The sequence below is a fragment of the Argentina anserina genome, chromosome 6, assembly GCF_933775445.1.
Source record: "Argentina anserina chromosome 6, drPotAnse1.1, whole genome shotgun sequence".
Classification (NCBI taxonomy): domain Eukaryota; kingdom Viridiplantae; phylum Streptophyta; class Magnoliopsida; order Rosales; family Rosaceae; genus Argentina; species Argentina anserina.
This window is the reverse complement of record NC_065877.1, coordinates 11280137-11297937: the sequence shown is the minus strand read 5'-3', so window position 1 is coordinate 11297937 and position 17801 is coordinate 11280137. Positions and strand designations below refer to the sequence as shown.

The window sequence follows — 17801 nt, the reverse complement described above, 5'->3', positions numbered from 1 at the left end:
AATTGATCAATACCCAAACTACTGACATAGAGTGACGAAGCAGCAAAAGCACAAAGTAGGAAAAAGAAATTATGAAAAGGAAAAATCCAATAATTTAAATATTTGTTGAGAGGGCAAGACCGTAAATTGCGTACCATGATCCCCACAGCCAAAAAGCCAAGGCTCCAATTCCAAGCCACTCAGGCTAGCGCTGTGTTTCTCTCATGGCCAGAAATACTATCCTTTAAATTTCAAGCTTCCCAAAACCTCAACTCTCCTCCTCCATATCCATGGCCTCCATAGCCACCTGCTTCACTCTCCCTCCAAAACCTCACCCTCGTCTCATCTCCAAACCCTCCCTCTTCCCCATCCGCCCCTCCACTTCTCCTCCTCTCCCTCCCTTCTCCACCCGCCTCCGCCACTCCCGTCCTTCCCTGACGCTCGCCAGAGCCGGCCTCGACGCCCTCACCGGAATCAAACCCGGCGCCGCCGTCGAGAGCGACAAGCTCCCCTCCGATGTCCGGAAGCGCACCATGGACGCCGTCGACGCCTGCGGCGGGAGAGTCACGGTCGGTGACGTGTCCAGCCGAGCTGGGCTGAAGCTTAACCAGGCTCAGAACGCCTTGCAGGCTCTCGCTGCTGACACTGAGGGCTTCTTGGAGGTAGTTATGCTCCGAAAAATTTGATCTTTATTTATAGACTTGTTTTGTACATGATTCCTAGGAATGTGTAGGGTTGTTCAGTGAGTTGAAACTGGATTGTTTAAGATGGTCTCAACAGGTTTCGGATGAAGGCGATGTGCTTTATGTTTTCCCCAAGGATTATAGGGCCAAGCTTCTTGGAAAGTCGTTTCGTATGAGAATTGAGCCTGTTTTGGACAAGGCAAAGGTAGTTTTGTGGAAGTTGGTTATGTATTTGTTGTGGTTTGTGTTTTTTTGGGAATTCGCACTGAGGTGATGGTTTTTTGGTAGGCCGGGACAGAGTATGTAGCGAGGGTGTCGTTTGGAACTGCCCTCATTGCCTCTATTGTTCTTGTTTATACTGCGATTATTGTTGCTCTCTCGTCTAGTAGGAGGTGAGTTTTTTCTTTTTTAGGATATGGCTGGTGTTTTTATTGTTGAGCTGTTTTGTGGGTACTGACAGGTTGGTTGATTGTAATGATTTGGTGGTTACAGTGAGGATGACAACCGTGGACGACGTGGGAGATCATATGACTCGGGGTTCACTTTTTACATGAGTCCTGTTGACCTCTTTTGGTAAATTTCTGTTATACTTGTTTCTTAAAGTAAGCTTTTCCTAGTACTTTGGAGGGTATAAATATAGATCATTAATTTGTTTTTCAGAGATTTGTACTAATTTTTATTTTTTCTCTAAGGTTCTGGGATCCATATTACTATCGGAGGCGGCGAGTGCAATCCGAGGATAGCAAGCTGAAATTCATTGAATCTGTATGTGACGAGTTTTATTTAATTTTTGGGTCCTTTTGAAGTTTCAGTTCACTGTGTTGACCCTTTGATTATTGTCTTCTAGATCTTCTCATTTGTATTTGGAGATGGCGATCCAAATCAAGGAATTGAAGAAGAGAGATGGAAGTTGGTAATAATCGAGCACTGAGTTTAGTGGTTCGTTGCTTTCAGCAGTTTTTTTTCCCAATGATATTAGGTTTCTCTTTCACTAGTGTTCACATTAGTTTCAGGGTCAGTCTGTCTCCCAGTTTTATTCCCCCCCCCCCCCAACTCAATTCTCAAGCTTTATCTGATTTCCGTCGGTAGTTTGATGTAAATTATAATATTCATGGCTTATATCCTTCCAGAATGTAATACTTATCTATAAAAAGGTGGTTTAAAAATTTACTCTAGATTCTAAACATTCCTACTTATCATTAATGCTGAATTAAACCTAGTTGGAAAGACACCTTTAACTCCATATAACTCTAGTGTTGCCATTCCAAAAAGGGAAATTAGGAAATTGTGGTTAAAACCAATTTCAATTGAAATGCTATATGATGTGAACTGGAGAGGGGTGAAGATAATGCTCTTGTTGATATTTTATGGAAGCTTTGTTTTATCACAATACACACAATACATATTGTTTCACACTAGTAAGAACATCAGACGCCTTTTGCACCAGAACTTAAAACAGATTTATACTTTTGTTGTTTCACTAAAACTGTATAAGAATCACACGTGCTGATTGGAGAATTAATATTTAACTGTGTTTAAAATTTCTAACTGTTATTTTGAAGAATTCTTGAACTTTTTTCTTTCTTTTTTTTTACTAATGAGAATGGTTTTACTTTCTTAGACTAAGAGAATTTACTGGAACCCTATCATGTATCTAAAATGCAATGGCACAATTGTCTATGCAACTGTCATGCAGATCGGGAAATACATAACCTCCAAAGGTGGTGTTGTTGCTGCTGAAGAGCTTGCTCCGTATCTTGATTTAAAAGGGGGAACCATGGTAAGCATAGTTTTGAGTGTTGACAAGTAATTTTCTTCTGCTTGTGGTTCTAGTATTTATTTTACTTCAAACTGAGAACAGATGATTTGTGTAATCAGTAATAGTCTATCTCCATCAATAAGTATAAGTCAATTGAACACTATTAGCTTGATAAGGCTGATCAACATTGGCATATTTGGGAAATTCTTGCATGCATTATCATTTCATGATGCTCTTGTGGTTCATGAGAATTATTATTATTAATCTTTGGTGTGGAAGTTGAATTAAATTTGCAGATTTTTCATGAGAAATTGAAATTAGAGTTCTTTTTCTTGTGCAGAAATTTTCGCATTTAACATTATAGGTAGTCATTATCTTTATTTCCTTGAAAGGAGTGGAGAAGTCAAAGAAAAGTACCCTTTAAACATAAGTTGAAGGCTTAAAGATATATCTCTGTTGTTTGACTTCATGGCAGCATTTCAATCAAATGTTTATGGGCTTGTCAATTTTAAGCTTTAATCCCGCTTCCTTGAAGAAGACCTAAACTTTTCCTCTCTGACTTGATATATTTGACAATTAAATTTTCTGCTGATTTCAGGATGATGAGACGTACATCTTACCTGTTCTTTTACGGTATGAGGGTGAACCTGTAATAGATGAAGAGGTGTGTTTAACTTTTTCAAGTTTAAAGAAATGTTTTTATTTTCTTTATGCATTACATAATGAAATAAGGAGAGCTGCAAGATTTTGTTTCTTTTTATTATGACCAGTTAATCCTTGCAAATTATGCAGTCATAATATAGCTAATACTGGTTGATGTATGGTTGTTCCTCAGTACTCTTGTACTGAAAATCCATAAAGCGTGCCATCCATGACTTTCTTAATGGTTATACTCTTGTATTTCCATAAAGCTTGACGCCCATGACTTTCTTAGCAGTTCTACTTCCTCTTATTTATCGTGTGATAATGTATTCATTTCCAAAGTAAGAAACAAACATTGCCTCCTATTATGCAGGGAAACATTCTCTACCAATTTCCCTCTCTACAGCGTACAGCATCTTCACAAAGAAGTGGAAGGAAAGAATATGTAGGGAGAAGATGGGCTGATTTTGTTGTTGGAGTTGATAAATTTTTTAGTGAGAAGAAATGGCAATTCAGGTCATTTTTGTACTTTGTTTTTCCAATTGTATTGTGAGTGTCACTTGGATGTCTAAACTTAAAAGGATTATCTTTTGCAGTAGTACTAGCATTTCTGAGAGAGCACTAGTTGCGGGACTTGGTGGACTTAATTTATTTGGGGTTATCATTCTTGGAGCCATCTTAAAGTATGTAGAATATGAATTTTGTCATTGCTTAGTTTTTTTTTTATTTTTTATTTTTATGTATCGCTCTGATGTCCCCCATTTTCACTTCTCATATGAAGGGATAGCACAGTTGCACCAGTTGGTTTTATTAAGTTCATTACGAGCATATTTCCACTACTTCAGGTATGATTGATTTCGATTTAAACAAATCTACTCTTTTGGTTCAATATGTATATTGTTTGTGAGATAGTTTTTTGTTTAAAAAACATCACCGCTGCATATTTACCAGAAACTTTCAATTACCTTCTGGTTTACTGAGAAATTGGTGTGTTTTGTTGTGTTTTTGGCTCGTTGATGCATGTTGGAGTTAGGATTCAGTAATCAAATCCAGGTTTAGAAAGGAAATAAGTTAGCACAGCTTTTCTATATGTTTTAGGAGAGTATATCTTCCAATATTCTATTAGGATTTGTGTTAGGTTTAGTAATCCTAGTCCATATTGTATCAAGCAGCCCCTATTGATATAAATAGGGCTGCATGGAGGTTTTTAGACACAGAGACAGAAATCCTAAAGGGAGAGCTAAGGGTGATAGAGAGATAGGAGCTAGACAGGGAGGGGTTAAGGTCTACAATAAGTACTTGTACTTAAATTCTTCAGTACTAGTAAATCTCTTAAGAGAGATCACAGTGGAGGTAGGCTTCAGCTGAACCACTATAACTTTGGTGTGTTTCTGTTTACTCTTCTTTGCTTATATCGCAAGTAACTATTAAGATCTAAAGACGCTTATAACAACACGTGGTATCAAGAGCTGGTTTATTTTGCGATGTCGATTGGCAAAGGAATGGCTGAGGCAGGAGAGGTGAGAGCGTCCATAAAGCTATTCAATGGCAAGGACAACTTCACGCTTTGGCAGAGGAAGATGAGGAACGTTCTGATCCAGCATAAGGTTGATGTAGCTCTTGAAGCATCAAAGCCTACATCAATGTCTGATGCAGATTGGGCAGAAAAGTGTAAGATAGCAAAGAGTTGAATTGAGTTGCATCTTGCTGATAATGTTGTGCTTCAGATCGGAGAGGAGCTGACTGCAAAGCAGGCATGGGACAAGCTGCAAAGCGTTTATATGGGTACAACCATCAGCAACAAGCTACTTTTGAAGGAACAACTCTTTGGCCTCAAGATGGAAGAAGGGGATGATCTTACTGATCATATATCCAAGTTTCAGAACTGCATAATTAACTTGGAGAAGGTTGGGGCAAAGATGGGAGATGAGGACTCGGCTATGATGTTACTACAGTCTTTGCCATCATCATTCAAACACTTCAAGACCACCATGATATTCAACAAAGAGACCATCACACTTACAGGAGTGTGTGAGAACCTGGAACAATATGTCAGGATGCAGAGGGAAGACGATAATTCCCAAGCACGAGGACTGAGTGTCAGAGGGAAGGAGAGAGGAAGGTCTAAGAGTAAAGGTGGTGGATTTGAAGACAAGGGCAGGTCTAAATCCAAGGGAAAAGGCAAAGAAAAGAAGAAGGATGGTTGCTTCGTATGTGGTTCACCCGACCACTGGAAAAGAAATTGCAAACAATGGAAGGAGAAGAAGGCGCAGATGCTTGGAGGAAGCTCCCAGTCAGCCAATGTCGTTATTGGGAATGATAGCGATGATGGAGAACTCCTTGCAATCTCAGCCAGCTCCGGCGCGCCTAGACATTGGACCTTGGACACAGCCTGCACATTTCACATGTGTGCACACAGAGATTGGTTTGACACATATGAAGAGAGGGACACCGGATCAGTTTTGATGGGGAATGATTCACCAAGTAGAATCATGGGAATCGGCACAGTAAAGATCTCAATGTATGATGGCATTGTCAGAACATTGGGAAAGGTCAGACACATTCCACATTTGAGCAGAAACCTGATTTCTCTAAGTCTATTGGATAGGGAAGGATTGTGGTATAAAGGTAACAATGGAGTGCTCAAAGTCGGAAAGGGTCAGTTGGTCTACATGAAAGGTGTGTTGCAGCCTGATAATATGTATAAACTCACAGGTTCTACAATAGTAGGTGGAGCATCAGTTTGTACGGAAGAAGACAAGACTGAGCTCTGGCATAAACGGCTAGGGCACATGAGTCAAAGGGGGCTGCAAGAATTACATAAGCAAGATAAGCTAGAAGGCATAACGAGTTGCAGCCTTGACTTCTGCAAGTATTGCACACTCGGTAAGCAGACCAAGGTATCATTCAAAGTGAGCAGCAGTGAGAACAAATCCAAAGGAGTATTAGACTATATTCACACAGATGTTTGGGGGCCTGCATCAACAAAATCGTTGGGTAAGGCCAGATACTTTGTCTCTTTCATAGATGATTTTTCAAGGAAGGTTTGGGTTTACTTTATGAAGTCAAAAGATGAGGTCTTTCCAAAGTTCAAGGAGTGGAAGGCTGAAATCGAGAACCAAACGGGCAGGAAAATCAAAGTGTTGAGAAGTGACAATGGAGGTGAATATATAAGTAATCAGTTCTTACAATTCTGCAGGGATGAAGGCATTACAAGACACTTTACTGTTAAGAAAACTCCCCAGCAAAACGGTGTTGCAGAGAGGATGAACAGAACTCTCTTGGAGAGAGAAAGAAGCATGAGGCTTCATGCAGGGTTGCCTGAAGAGTTTTGGGCAGAATCGCTTAATCATGCTTGTTACTTGATTAATCGATCACCTTCAAAGGCTATTAACTTCAAGTGTGCAGAGGAGGTATGGTCTGGAAAACCAGTTGATTATTCCAATTTAAGAGTGTTTGGATGCAGCGCCTTTGCGCATATTCCCAAGGATGAAAGAACCAAGCTGGAACCAAAGTCACTTGAATGTGTGTTTATTGGTTTTCAGAGAGGAGTAAAAGGTTATAAGTTGTGGGATATAATCAATGAGAAAAGAGTGCTCAGCAGGGACGTTGTTTTTGATGAGAAGACTATGCTGTTAAATATATAAGCTAATAGTAAGGAGGAGAAGATGACTGTTGCTGAAAAAGATGAAGAAGCAATCGAGATATCATTAGCTAAACGATCAGTTGAAGATTCTCAAGCTCAGGTGGAGCAAGTAGGGAATGATCAAGTAGCCATTGAGGAACCAGAGCAGCAACAACAGTCACCAGTTAGGGCTCAGGTGGAGCAGTCCCCACGTAGGGGTCAAAATCCTCCCATCCCACAAGAACCTGAGCCAATGAGGCGAGTCATAGCACTTGACAAACCAAAGAGGAATTTAAAGAAGGTACAACGGTATGGATTTGAAACCGAAGAAGATGTGAGTCATGCTCTGACCATAAGTCAAGGTGATCCAACTACTTATCAAGAAGCTATAGAAAACGAAGAAAGGGAAGGTTGGATTGGTGCTATGGCAGAAGAGATGGAATCTCTGCACAAGAATTCCGTGTGGGAGCTGGTTCCTAAACCCAAAGAAAGAAAACTTGTTGGCTGCAAGTGGGTGTTTAGGAAGAAAGAAGGAATACATGATGATGATGCCATAAAGTACAAAGCACGTCTTGTGGCAAAAGGGTATTCGCAGAAAGAGGGAGTGGACTATGACGAGATTTTCTCTCCGGTGGTCAAACATACTTCAATACGGTTGTTGTTGTCTATAGCAGCTCAGTATGATATGGAGATTGAGCAGATGGATGTTAAAACTGCGTTTCTTCATGGGGACCTCGAAGAAGACATTTACATGTCGCAGCCGGAGGGTTTTGTCGAAACAGGGAAAGAGAATCTGGTTTGTCGACTAAAGAAGTCTCTATATGGACTCAAGCAATCGCCAAGGCAGTGGTACAAGCGTTTCGACACATACATGCTGAAGATAGGCTACACAAGGTGTCAATATGACTGCTGCGTTTACTACCATGTATTCGAAGATGGGGAGGTAATTCTACTACTACTGTATGTAGATGACATGCTGATTGCATGCAAGGATATGTTGAAAATTCAGAAACTTAAGGAAAAGTTGGGGGCTGAATTCGACATGAAGGATCTAGGAGCTGCACAGAAGATCCTTGGAATTGAAATAAGAAGGGATAGAAACACAAGTGAAATATGGCTGTCACAAGAGAAGTACATTATGAAGGTACTTGAACGGTTCAACATGGATGAAGCTAAGGTTGTTTCTACCCCATTAGCTGCACACTTTCGGCTGAGTGCAGAGCATAAGCCATCAAATCAAAAGGAGATTGATGCGATGAAGAATGTTCCATATGCTAATGCAGTAGGGTGTCTCATGTATGCAATGATATGCACAAGACCAGATTTAGCTCAAGCATTGAGTGTTGTCTCTAAGTATATGTCAAATCCGGGAAAGCGTCATTGGGAAGCAGTGAAGTGGATTCTGAGGTACTTAAAGAGAACTAGGCAGTTTGGAATCAAGTTTGAAAGAAAACAAGAAGAAGCTTGTGTGGCTGGTTTTGTTGACTCTGATTTTGCAGGAGACTTTGATAGAAGAAGGTCTACAACAGGTTATGTTTTCACTTGTGGTGGAGGGCCTGTGAGCTGGAAAGCAAATCTTCAAGAGGTTACAGCTCTATCTACTATTGAGGCAGAGTATATGGCGTTGACAGAAGCTTCTAAGGAAGCTATTTGGTTGAATGGACTGGCAGGACAGTTTGGTATTCACCAGGAAGGTGTGGTAGTGAAGTGTGACAGCCAAAGTGCCATACATTTGGCGAAGAATCAAGTGTTTCATGCAAGGACAAAGCACATTGATGTTCGCTATCACCGGATCAGAGATTGGATAGAAGCTGGATATATTATTGTGGAGAAAGTTCACACAAATGACAATGCAGCAGATTGTCTAACAAAGCCAGTTTCTGTAGAGAAGTTCAAGCACTGCTTGAACTTGCTTAGTGTCACAACATGCTGAGTTGTGGTGGAGCACCTCCTCACTTGAGGTGTGATGAGGCAAGAGGAGTATTGCCAAGGTGAATGATCTTGGAGGTTTGTTCAGGGTTACTTCAAGAGATACAAGACATCCTGAAGGTTGCAACAATCATTTGGTATCAACTCACCAAGGTGGAGATTGTTGTGTTTTTGGCTCGTTGATGCATGTTGGAGTTAGGATTCAGTAATCAAATCCAGGTTTAGAAAGGAAATAAGTTAGCACAGCTTTTCTATATGTTTTAGGAGAGTATATCTTCCAATATTCTATTAGGATTTGTGTTAGGTTTAGTAATCCTAGTCCATATTGTATCAAGCAGCCCCTATTGATATAAATAGGGCTGCAGGGAGGTTTTTAGACACAGAGACAGAAATCCTAAAGGGAGAGCTAAGGGTGATAGAGAGATAGGAGCTAGACAGGGAGGGGTTAAGGTCTACAATAAGTACTTGTACCTAAATTCTTCAGTACTAGTAAATCTCTCAAGAGAGATCACAGTGGAGGTAGGCTTCAGCTGAACCACTATAACTTTGGTGTGTTTCTGTTTACTCTTCTTTGCTTATATCGCAAATAACTATTAAGATCTAAAGACGCTTATAACAACATGTTTGCTTTGAGGAATAGTGGGTACAATCCTGGATTCTGATAATGGCAGCAGCTACTTGCCTGACAGACCACATTCTCATATTCTGGCTAATCTAATTAGTTGGTGACATTACTCGCATATGAGATGTCCTCTAATCTGTTTAATTTAATTTTGTCTGTGCATACTAAAGTCTGATTTCGACTATTCCATTTCATACGATCATGAACAAGTGGCCATCTTCAATGTGATAGTTTTGATAATTTGAAAACATGGAATATTGCATGTTTTTTGCAATCAAGTCCTATAGAAATCGAATCCAGAGCTGATCAGAGGTTTGGGTCAATTTTTAGTTGCTGAATGATCTGAACTACTGTGGATTATCTTGTAGTAACAGAAATGCTGCCACTCAGCATTCTGTGGAAGATCAGTACATATTGCAGATATTCCAATTTGTGACATTTGATTAAATCTGCAGCATCTATTGGGTTTGCACTTATCCTTTGAAGCATTTAATTTGCAGATCTATGCTGGTTCATTCTTTGCAATTCCTTTGGTCCGATGGTTCATTGTGAGTAAGACAAATGCTGACATAGAGAAAAGAAATCGAGCAAGATTGAAATCTGCTCGAGCCCTTGAATCGCCAGATATCTCACTAAGGCGAAAGGTACTACTAATACTTCTATAAGTTCTGCACCTGCACCCCTTTGGATTTTGATTAAGAATTGCTTTTCAAGATCCCCTTCTTGCTTTATAACTATTGACAACACGTTGCAACCTAGTGTATTTGTCCCTAGTTTACTCTTATTGTCAAAGTACACCCATACTTGGAAGAAATTATCAATCTACACCCCAAACTTGCAATTGCTTCAATTTTCTCGTAAATTTGACAAAAATTGCCCATTTGTGCTCCCCTGTTAATTAACGTTTTCCAAATTCCAACCCATCTTGTGTTATGCGATTTCACCCTTATTTAAATGTTATGTGCTACATATCTAATTTCTAGTTCATATAGAGTGTGATTTTGTATTTGAATGCACTTTACTGTTGTTGAAATAAATATAAGCTACTCTCCCACCTCATCTTATCTTTTGCTTTTTCTTTCTTGAGGAAGACATGTTGTAAAACTCAACTGCCACAATGCACATACTCTAATGCTTATTTTCATTTGTTTCTAGACATTAAAATACATAAATCTGATAATGTTGTACGTGTTAGCTAGCTATTAGACTGAACCTTAATATGGATGACTCAGAGAAATATAATCCAACTGCTCAGTTCCTTTGCTGAAAATCATTTTGTAGCCGACATACCTGAGTTGAAGTTTACACAATGATTTGTACTATGTTAAATGGAAACATCCTTTACTTGAGTTGTTGGACATAAAACAAAACTATTTTCATTGGCCTCGAAAAAGCAAACTGGAATAAAGAAAAGAGAACGAAAGTTAAGACATGATGAACGTTTCTTCACTGATAAAAAGCAGACTGAATTTTTACTGCATCATGTTATTCAGCTGCTCAGTGCTCGGGACATGGCCCAACAAACTGTCATAGGACAGGATAAAATTGTCTATAGTACTGACAAGGATCTGATTGAGCAAGACTATGAGGCCCAAGATTGGGATAGAAGATTTCGAGAGATAGAGAAGTCAGATTGAGAACAGGCTGATGTTTCTTGGTAAGGTTTCTTGTGGGATGCAATTTGTTAGTTCATTCGATTAACCACCTGTGATATTTAGTTGCATACTTGCAAGTTCTAAGCTCTATTCTACTTTGTACTTTAGTTTCAGCAATATGGTACATATGCTTGCAAGCATCTACAAGTTCCTTTATTTACCTACTGCTTGTTTAAAGAAAATAATTGGATCCAAAATAATTATCATGGTCAGGAAATGAGAAATGCATGGATTGTCGCAAGCACATCTGTTCTATTGCTCTCTTACTTCACTGATTAGCCGATTCAATTGCAGAGACTACAGCTACAAGTTCCTTTGAGGACATGAGGCTTCACAATTATTGTTGTAAAACCGTCGCACTGGGAGTTGTATTGGGCAAGCTGTTGATGCAACCTTGGAACCTGCAGGTTGTTTACGTGCTAAAATTTGTGGGGGTACAGCCAGGAGTCGCACCTTGTAATATAGATTTTACGTGGACAACATAACCATTTACAGATGTGAACTTGAGCATCAGAGGGCTCATATATATCTCTTGGGAGTCCCTGACTGCAAATAGTTTAACATATTGGGAGCAAAAAGGCTTTTAGTGCCACTGAAATTACTGGGAGGGCCAAAGCTAAGAAAGTGATGATCCTAGCATACATGTACTTCGATTTAGGGAACCAGTAGAACATTGATAATTAGAAACAACTGCATCATTGTGTAATGTAACTAGATGGTTTTGGAGATCGTTTTCAAATTATATGCAATGACAATTGGGGTTCCTTGCTATCTCTATCTTTTAACTAGAATAAATTGCTGCATCTTACTACAGTGGAGGTATGCGAATGGGAAGAAGTGTCGGCACATCCAAATTAGGTGGATCTTCCCTTACGAGTCTTTAAATTGCAGCAGAGCATGAAAGTATGCTCCCTGCTGTCTATCCAAAGGGATTCATTTCACTTGTTTCGGACCAAAAGAAAAGAAGAGGGAAAGGAAAATAATTCCCATAGCATTGGAAAATTGGTGGGAAAGTGGTTTCCTCCACACCCCATGAAATCACTTTCCCATCATAACTTTCAACTTATTAGACACAAGGGTATTCTGGGTAAACTTATAGGGTTTTTCTTTACATTCGTTGGTCTTTCCAAACACAAGAAAAGAAATTTAATGGGAATTCAAATTTCTCATGACAATGGAAAGAGGAAGGAATTTATTTCCATTCCTTTCAATTCAGAAAACCATACGAGGCCTAAACGTAAAAGGTAATCAAGACGCTGGAAACCATAGTAGGACACTGGCCCTGAATGTCAAAGGCTTTCCATACCAACGCTGGACATGAAAGAATATTCAAAGGATATTTACATATATCAAATGCCCCATGAATTCACACTTCCTTTGAGGACTGATGTGGGTAACTGCATCTAAACAAGTTACAACAGTCGGATGCTGGAAATAGTAGTCAATCCCATGACTGAACTGACAAAGAAGACCCTAGAGTGTACAGACCCGACAAACCAATGTTTAAACAAGATGAGACACCAAAGTACCTGCACGAAGAGTATATCAATAACCTGTATTTAGAGAAAATTAAACAGTTTCTAAAAATGATGATTATGATTCCAGGGTAATATCTTTAAAATAATCTATTTCATATGGTGTTTCTATATAAGCACGTGTAATGTAAGTCAATATAGGCTGGTTATAGTGAAACCATTTCTACATGCATTCTTGCTATAAAGAAAACTGATGTCATCGTAGCATAGCAGATGCAGTGAGCAAAGTGGTAGCATGATAATCACTTGGTTACATAAATTTGCTGTGACTAACAATACATTAGTTTTATTTCAAAACTTACAGTTCATTATATAAAATAAATATTATTTGACACCTTTTTTTTTAATATAAAAATTAACGTAACTAAAAGTGAATATTTTCTTACCAAACGTAAAGATCCCCAATACAATTATCAAAACCAACAGAACAGCATATCTCTGGACTTGGATGCGATAAGGTGATCTTTGGTATCTTGCCCTAATTACACCAACCCAGGTCTGCAAATGCATAATCTTTGTTCGAAACTGCACCAGTAATACATTGAAATTTCCGTAACCATTGGCTACCCACATCCACTGATGGCCCTGCCAGATACAAGCAAACACCTAAGAATTTCGGCTGAAGATTGATTCGTCACACCAAGACCAAGTTATCCACGATTCAGAACATCAAGCTGAATCAGAGATAACCTTGCATCATACGACATATTAATCTTAAACTCTGACAGAAACAAAGAAGCTTGTAATGCCTTAATATTATCTCAATAGTTTACCAAAGAATATGGACATGACATCAAAAACCTAAAGGGTCTCTTTACTTTTTAGGAAAGTAAACTTGATTCTTGGATACTAATTTCAAGAGTAAGAAAAAGAGCTGCCTACTAGTAGAATCATTTATTGTGCAAGCCATGATACTTATTCAACTGTATAAACTCATTTATCTGTGACCATTTTTTCTTTCCTTAATTTTGCCATTTACTTCCAGCATTCACATAAGCAGAACCTTCCTAGTAGAATGAAGAATAACAAGAAATATAGTGCATCACTGTATTAGAGTCCATGAAACGTTTGTTAAAAAGTTTGATTAAGTATGTCATACGTCCATGAATCCATCATATCAGAGTCCAGTTGGTGGAGCTTACCCAAAACAGTATTTCCATCGGAAATGTACATTTCAAAATTCTGCTGGAGAAGCTCCAAAGCTCCAAATTATAGGTTCCATAAGAGTCTTTTACAAAAAGTATTTTTTTGGCACAATTTTTTTTTAAAAAATTTGGTTTGATATCTCATAAAAGCCTTTTACAAAGAGATTTAAGTTTCTTGTTTCCTATATCCAGAAACTATTGCACATAGGCCGTAGAGCCAGACCTTTCCACCCTTGTTAGTATTTTTCTTTTTATTTGAAGAAAATCAGGAACATGACAATTTTTTCCCATAGTGGGCCCAGAATACTGGCCTGGAATTTTCCTGGCTTTAACTAACCTTAGGCTCTTAGCTATATCCAAGAGAACAAAATTATCATTTGGCACTACAAGCAATCTTATTACCTGGGGAGCATGAGTTACATCAACAGATGATGGTGAATGACTTTGTTCTTCTCCATCTTTAAATCTCTTTGTATAATTCCTAGTGACCCTACTCCCATATAGAGTCCATATGTTACTCAAGTACCTATATGGATTTATTCTGCTCCAGACACCTCTCAACTTGTTCTTGCATAAGAAGCTTTCTGCTTTGGCTTCATCAGCCTCCAGATCCCAACTACCACCTTCACGATTTCTATTACAAGAGGTCTCTGTAAATTCAAAACCTGACCTCGTATTAGGAGAAGAACTAACTTTCCTCAAGTAGTTCTCCTTCCTAGAATTAATATTATGGTCCACATGCACTACTCCATTCCTACTAAAAGTCTCAACTTCTTTGCTTTTCTGCTCAACAATCCCAGAAGTACTGTCTTTAGCACTAGATGATGTGGTTGGATCAAAAAAACTTCTCAGGATATTACTGTCTTCTCCATCATAAGAATCAGAGTGCTGTTTGAAATTTCCCCCCGAAAGAAACAATGCCAGCCCATCTCTATCTTGTTCATTTAACTTGACCCATTCTGTATTTCTCACTAGCTCTCCTATTGATTTCCCCTCCAGGCTCTTCTCCACATAAGCTATTTGTTCCCTAATGGCTCTGATAAATTGCTTGTGCCTTGAAATTACATCCCCCCTTATATGGGATTTGCCTGTCATAGCCGAAAAGCTGACTGCTCTTTCAAAATCTTCCAACTGGCATGACAGAGTCACTAAAACCTAACTTAGCATAAATAAAACAAAAGAACTCAAGAAATAAAGAGTTGACAATGACAAAAATTACCACCTGCCACTTTGCCGTTTCAAGTGTTGTTGCAAGCTCACGTTTATGATAATCTATCGAAGCATGCAACTTTGGGTCCGGAAAGTCATCTTGAACAAGACCCAGCTCATGCAGAAGAAACCGGAAAATCGATTCCATCCTACAATAAACACCACAAAAACACAAAAATCCTTAATTACAAATAATGCACAATCATAAGAAATTTCATATAATGCGAAAACTAGAAGAACCAAGTAGAACAATACCTCAAACGAACTAATATATAAGTATATACATGAATGAACATCTTATGATTTGTTATCTCTAGAAATCAACATTACGGATCAGAAGGGTATAGTTCCCCAATTGTGAAAGACAATGTATCTTCCAAAAACAAAAGCAACAACCTCAAATAAAACAATTCAGGAAATCAAATATTCATGCACCACGATTCGTACAAAACTCACCAAGTTACTAGAAATGAAAAATCTCTAAAGTTATGAGCTTTTCAGGTATTTTCTGATTGGTTTTTCATCTAAAGAAAATTCAAAGCAAGGTTCTTTATGGTTTCCAAAAGCAAGAGAAAAACTTGGAACTTTGAATTAAAATGAAAAGGGAAGAAGAAATGAACCTGTCAGCGGAATCTTGAACAACTTCAGCTGCTGAAAAAAGAGGGTCTGATTCCCATTGGTGCAAACCCGAAGCCATTTCTTCTTTGAAGAAAAAAGATCGAAATTGAAATTTCTAATGATATAAAAAGACCGTGGCTTTCATATGGAAATGATGAAATGGGAATTGGGATTAGAAGGGTTTAGAGTTAGGGTTAGCTAAGTTCTGGGAAGGCGTTCGTTAAAAGGTTGGGACTGAGATACCATTTTCTGGTGAAAAGCGAGTTTGTAATGTAAAAGAGGATGAGAGTCTCATAACCGAATACACCAATTATCTTCTACCACGTGGCATGAATTGTTAATTTGCCTTTTTATTTATTTTTCAGAAGCATCCATCTGCTTCACTTTGAGCCTTGATGAAAAAGAAAAAGAAATCTCATTTATAACCTCAAGATAATTTTATTTGTGAGGTTGTGAGTTCAATTCACAAAAGAAGTAGGAGTGTATGACATGGTAGAACATGTTTTTTCGCCAGATTGAGAAAAATCAAATGTCAACCTAACTTAATCCCAACTCATTCCTGAAAATGAGGCTCAAGATTTTGCACCAGCAGAAGTTGTCGTGTTTTGCCATGGTGCAGTGTATGAAAAATGCATACTGGTACCAATGTACCATAATAGTTGTGAGAGAATGACCAAAATCAAACAATTGATAAAACTACCAAAATACATCATTAGTTTGATAGATATGGCCATAGCGATTGTTTATAACATTGGAGCTTTCACTTCCAACTCTTTCACAAGGTTAAAGACTTAAAGGAGACTAGAAGAACATGAAAACAGAGAATTATCAGTCATATCCCATCTTGGCAACTCATATTCTCTTCATTACATGATGATGTTAATTAGGGTAAAGTTATCAGATCATCATTACTCAGAAGTATAGTCCTAGAACAAACTCTGAAGATCAAAACACTTATCAAATAAAGTACTTCACCATCTGAATTTCTTTCTGCTTGTAGCCACATTTCTCATAGAATGTTTTATTATCAACACTGCAATCAAGTATCACCTTGTAACATCCCACAGAATGAGCATAATTCGTGAGGGAATTAAGAATTTTCTTCCCTAACTGCAATCCACGAGCATTGGAGTCAACCACAACGTCTTCAATATGCGCAACTTTACCACAGTTCCTTATAAACTTCCTTTCAATGAACACACTCCCAGTTGCAACAATCTTCCCAGAGCGATCATCTTCTATAACAAACACCTGATGGTCTTCAGCACGGGACTGAAGCTCCATGAATTGATCTTCGAAGTCTTTGTCAGACACAGAATCACAAGTGGTTAGCTGTCGCAGTAGTTCTATAAAGCCCTTGCTTTTATCCGAGAGCTCTAACTTTCTAACTTGGAATTTCTGTTCCTCACTGTTTGCCATCTTCTCCAATCCAAGCACTTGTTACCAACTGAAAGATCAAATCAAATCAAAACTTAAAGTCTCAAGCACGCGAAACAGATACTTATATAACAAGCCATACGAGTGGCATACAATACCACCAAAGGGATTGTTTGGTCCATGAGAATGAACATTAGCAGTTTAACAAACAAAGAACAAAGGAGCGGCTACTACCAAGTAAGAATGTCCACTCCCCTCAACAAAGGCTTTCACATTTTACACTATTTTTTCATCCTCATTTCGTAAGGGAAAAAAAAAACAATCTTCCAGGTTCATCAATTAGATATTTATTAATGAATTCCATAACATTTCTGAGTCAGGTTGTATACCTACATCTTCAATTGGAAACTGATAGCTTATGGAAGATAAAGTCAATTAGAAATTAGAATGATGTAGGAAGAACAATATATTGTCATTGGAATGAACCTTCAAAATGGGTGTCCTTCTGTACCAAGTCTACTCAATATCATTCCATTCATCCATTGCAATTGTAATGTTTAATGCAGGAAACAAGCATCTTCTGTCATCCAACAATGGAATGATCCCATTCCCATTCTAAGATCCACTGATTCCAAATGGATTTCAAAACAAGATTCAGACTTTATGAGCTGCAAGCTTCAATTGGGTTTATGAGTCCATAATTATGAAAATGCAATTGCAAAGTACAAAACTGAAACCCATCATTCCTTATCATTATTAAGGAAGAAATAATTAACAGTACAAAACCAAAATTACCTCAAAATCCAAACTTTGAAGGATGAGAGTGGTGAATTGTGATCAGTCTGATCTGGGTTTCTGCCCTTTGTGGCTGTAGAAGATCCGCCAAGACTAGTCTGCTTATTATTCCTCAGGTCTGGTATATAAAGGTGAAGGCTTTTTATATAGTTACAACTTACGTCTTACAAGGTCAGAAATGGAAAGCACGTGACTTTGGGCGTTGGGCACGAGCCTTAACCCGTTTGT

General features: G+C 38.4%; 3 protein-coding genes across 6 annotated transcripts; 1 reads left to right on the top strand and 2 right to left on the bottom strand.

The window, feature by feature from the left end:
• The first annotated feature begins 212 nt into the window (after positions 1 to 212).
• On the top strand, positions 213 to 11656 carry LOC126798284 (uncharacterized protein At5g03900, chloroplastic-like). Its single transcript, XM_050525203.1, has 14 exons — positions 213 to 641; positions 760 to 867; positions 951 to 1054; positions 1155 to 1235; positions 1355 to 1427; positions 1510 to 1575; positions 2359 to 2442; positions 3020 to 3085; positions 3437 to 3579; positions 3660 to 3746; positions 3845 to 3908; positions 9740 to 9883; positions 10733 to 10896; positions 11189 to 11656. The coding sequence occupies exons 1-13, from the start codon at positions 270 to 272 to the stop codon at positions 10874 to 10876; spliced, it is 1536 nt and encodes a 511-aa protein (XP_050381160.1). The 5' UTR covers positions 213 to 269; the 3' UTR covers positions 10877 to 10896; positions 11189 to 11656.
• A 575-nt stretch (positions 11657 to 12231) lies between these two features.
• LOC126799624 (uncharacterized) lies at positions 12232 to 15630 on the bottom strand. Its single transcript, XM_050526861.1, has 5 exons — positions 15404 to 15630; positions 14797 to 14932; positions 13977 to 14705; positions 12816 to 13014; positions 12232 to 12423 (listed from the first exon to the last, which is right to left on the bottom strand). The coding sequence occupies exons 1-5, from the start codon at positions 15478 to 15480 to the stop codon at positions 12398 to 12400; spliced, it is 1167 nt and encodes a 388-aa protein (XP_050382818.1). The 5' UTR covers positions 15481 to 15630; the 3' UTR covers positions 12232 to 12397.
• A 570-nt stretch (positions 15631 to 16200) lies between these two features.
• LOC126799493 (glucosamine 6-phosphate N-acetyltransferase) lies at positions 16201 to 17678 on the bottom strand. Of its 4 annotated transcripts, none has more exons than XM_050526704.1 (3): positions 17574 to 17678; positions 17265 to 17446; positions 16201 to 16848 (listed from the first exon to the last, which is right to left on the bottom strand). In XM_050526704.1, the coding sequence occupies exon 3, from the start codon at positions 16818 to 16820 to the stop codon at positions 16359 to 16361; it is 462 nt and encodes a 153-aa protein (XP_050382661.1). In that variant the 5' UTR covers positions 16821 to 16848; positions 17265 to 17446; positions 17574 to 17678; the 3' UTR covers positions 16201 to 16358. The 4 variants fall into 4 exon arrangements, with proteins under 4 accessions (XP_050382661.1, XP_050382662.1, XP_050382659.1 ...); XM_050526705.1 differs by having other exon boundaries at positions 17265 to 17453; positions 17574 to 17666; XM_050526702.1 differs by lacking the exon at positions 17265 to 17446 and having other exon boundaries at positions 17574 to 17677.
• Positions 17679 to 17801: the final 123 nt, after the last annotated feature.

Bases quoted from the DNA above. Each gene is read 5' to 3' on its own strand.
- LOC126798284 (XM_050525203.1), top strand. From the start codon at position 270: ATGGCCTCCATAGCCACCTGCTTCACTCTCCCTCCAAAACCTCACCCT. The intron at 3,086-3,436 runs GTGTGTTTAACT...CCTATTATGCAG, and splicing joins AACCTGTAATAGATGAAGAG to GGAAACATTCTCTACCAATT. The intron at 9,884-10,732 runs GTACTACTAATA...CATGTTATTCAG, and splicing joins ATATCTCACTAAGGCGAAAG to CTGCTCAGTGCTCGGGACAT.
- LOC126799493 (XM_050526704.1), bottom strand. From the start codon at position 16,820: ATGGCAAACAGTGAGGAACAGAAATTCCAAGTTAGAAAGTTAGAGCTC.
- LOC126799624 (XM_050526861.1), bottom strand. From the start codon at position 15,480: ATGGCTTCGGGTTTGCACCAATGGGAATCAGACCCTCTTTTTTCAGCA. The intron at 14,706-14,796 runs GTGGTAATTTTT...CTGTCATGCCAG, and splicing joins TTGAAACGGCAAAGTGGCAG to TTGGAAGATTTTGAAAGAGC. The intron at 12,424-12,815 runs GTAAGAAAATAT...CTCTTCGTGCAG, and splicing joins ATTGGGGATCTTTACGTTTG to GTACTTTGGTGTCTCATCTT.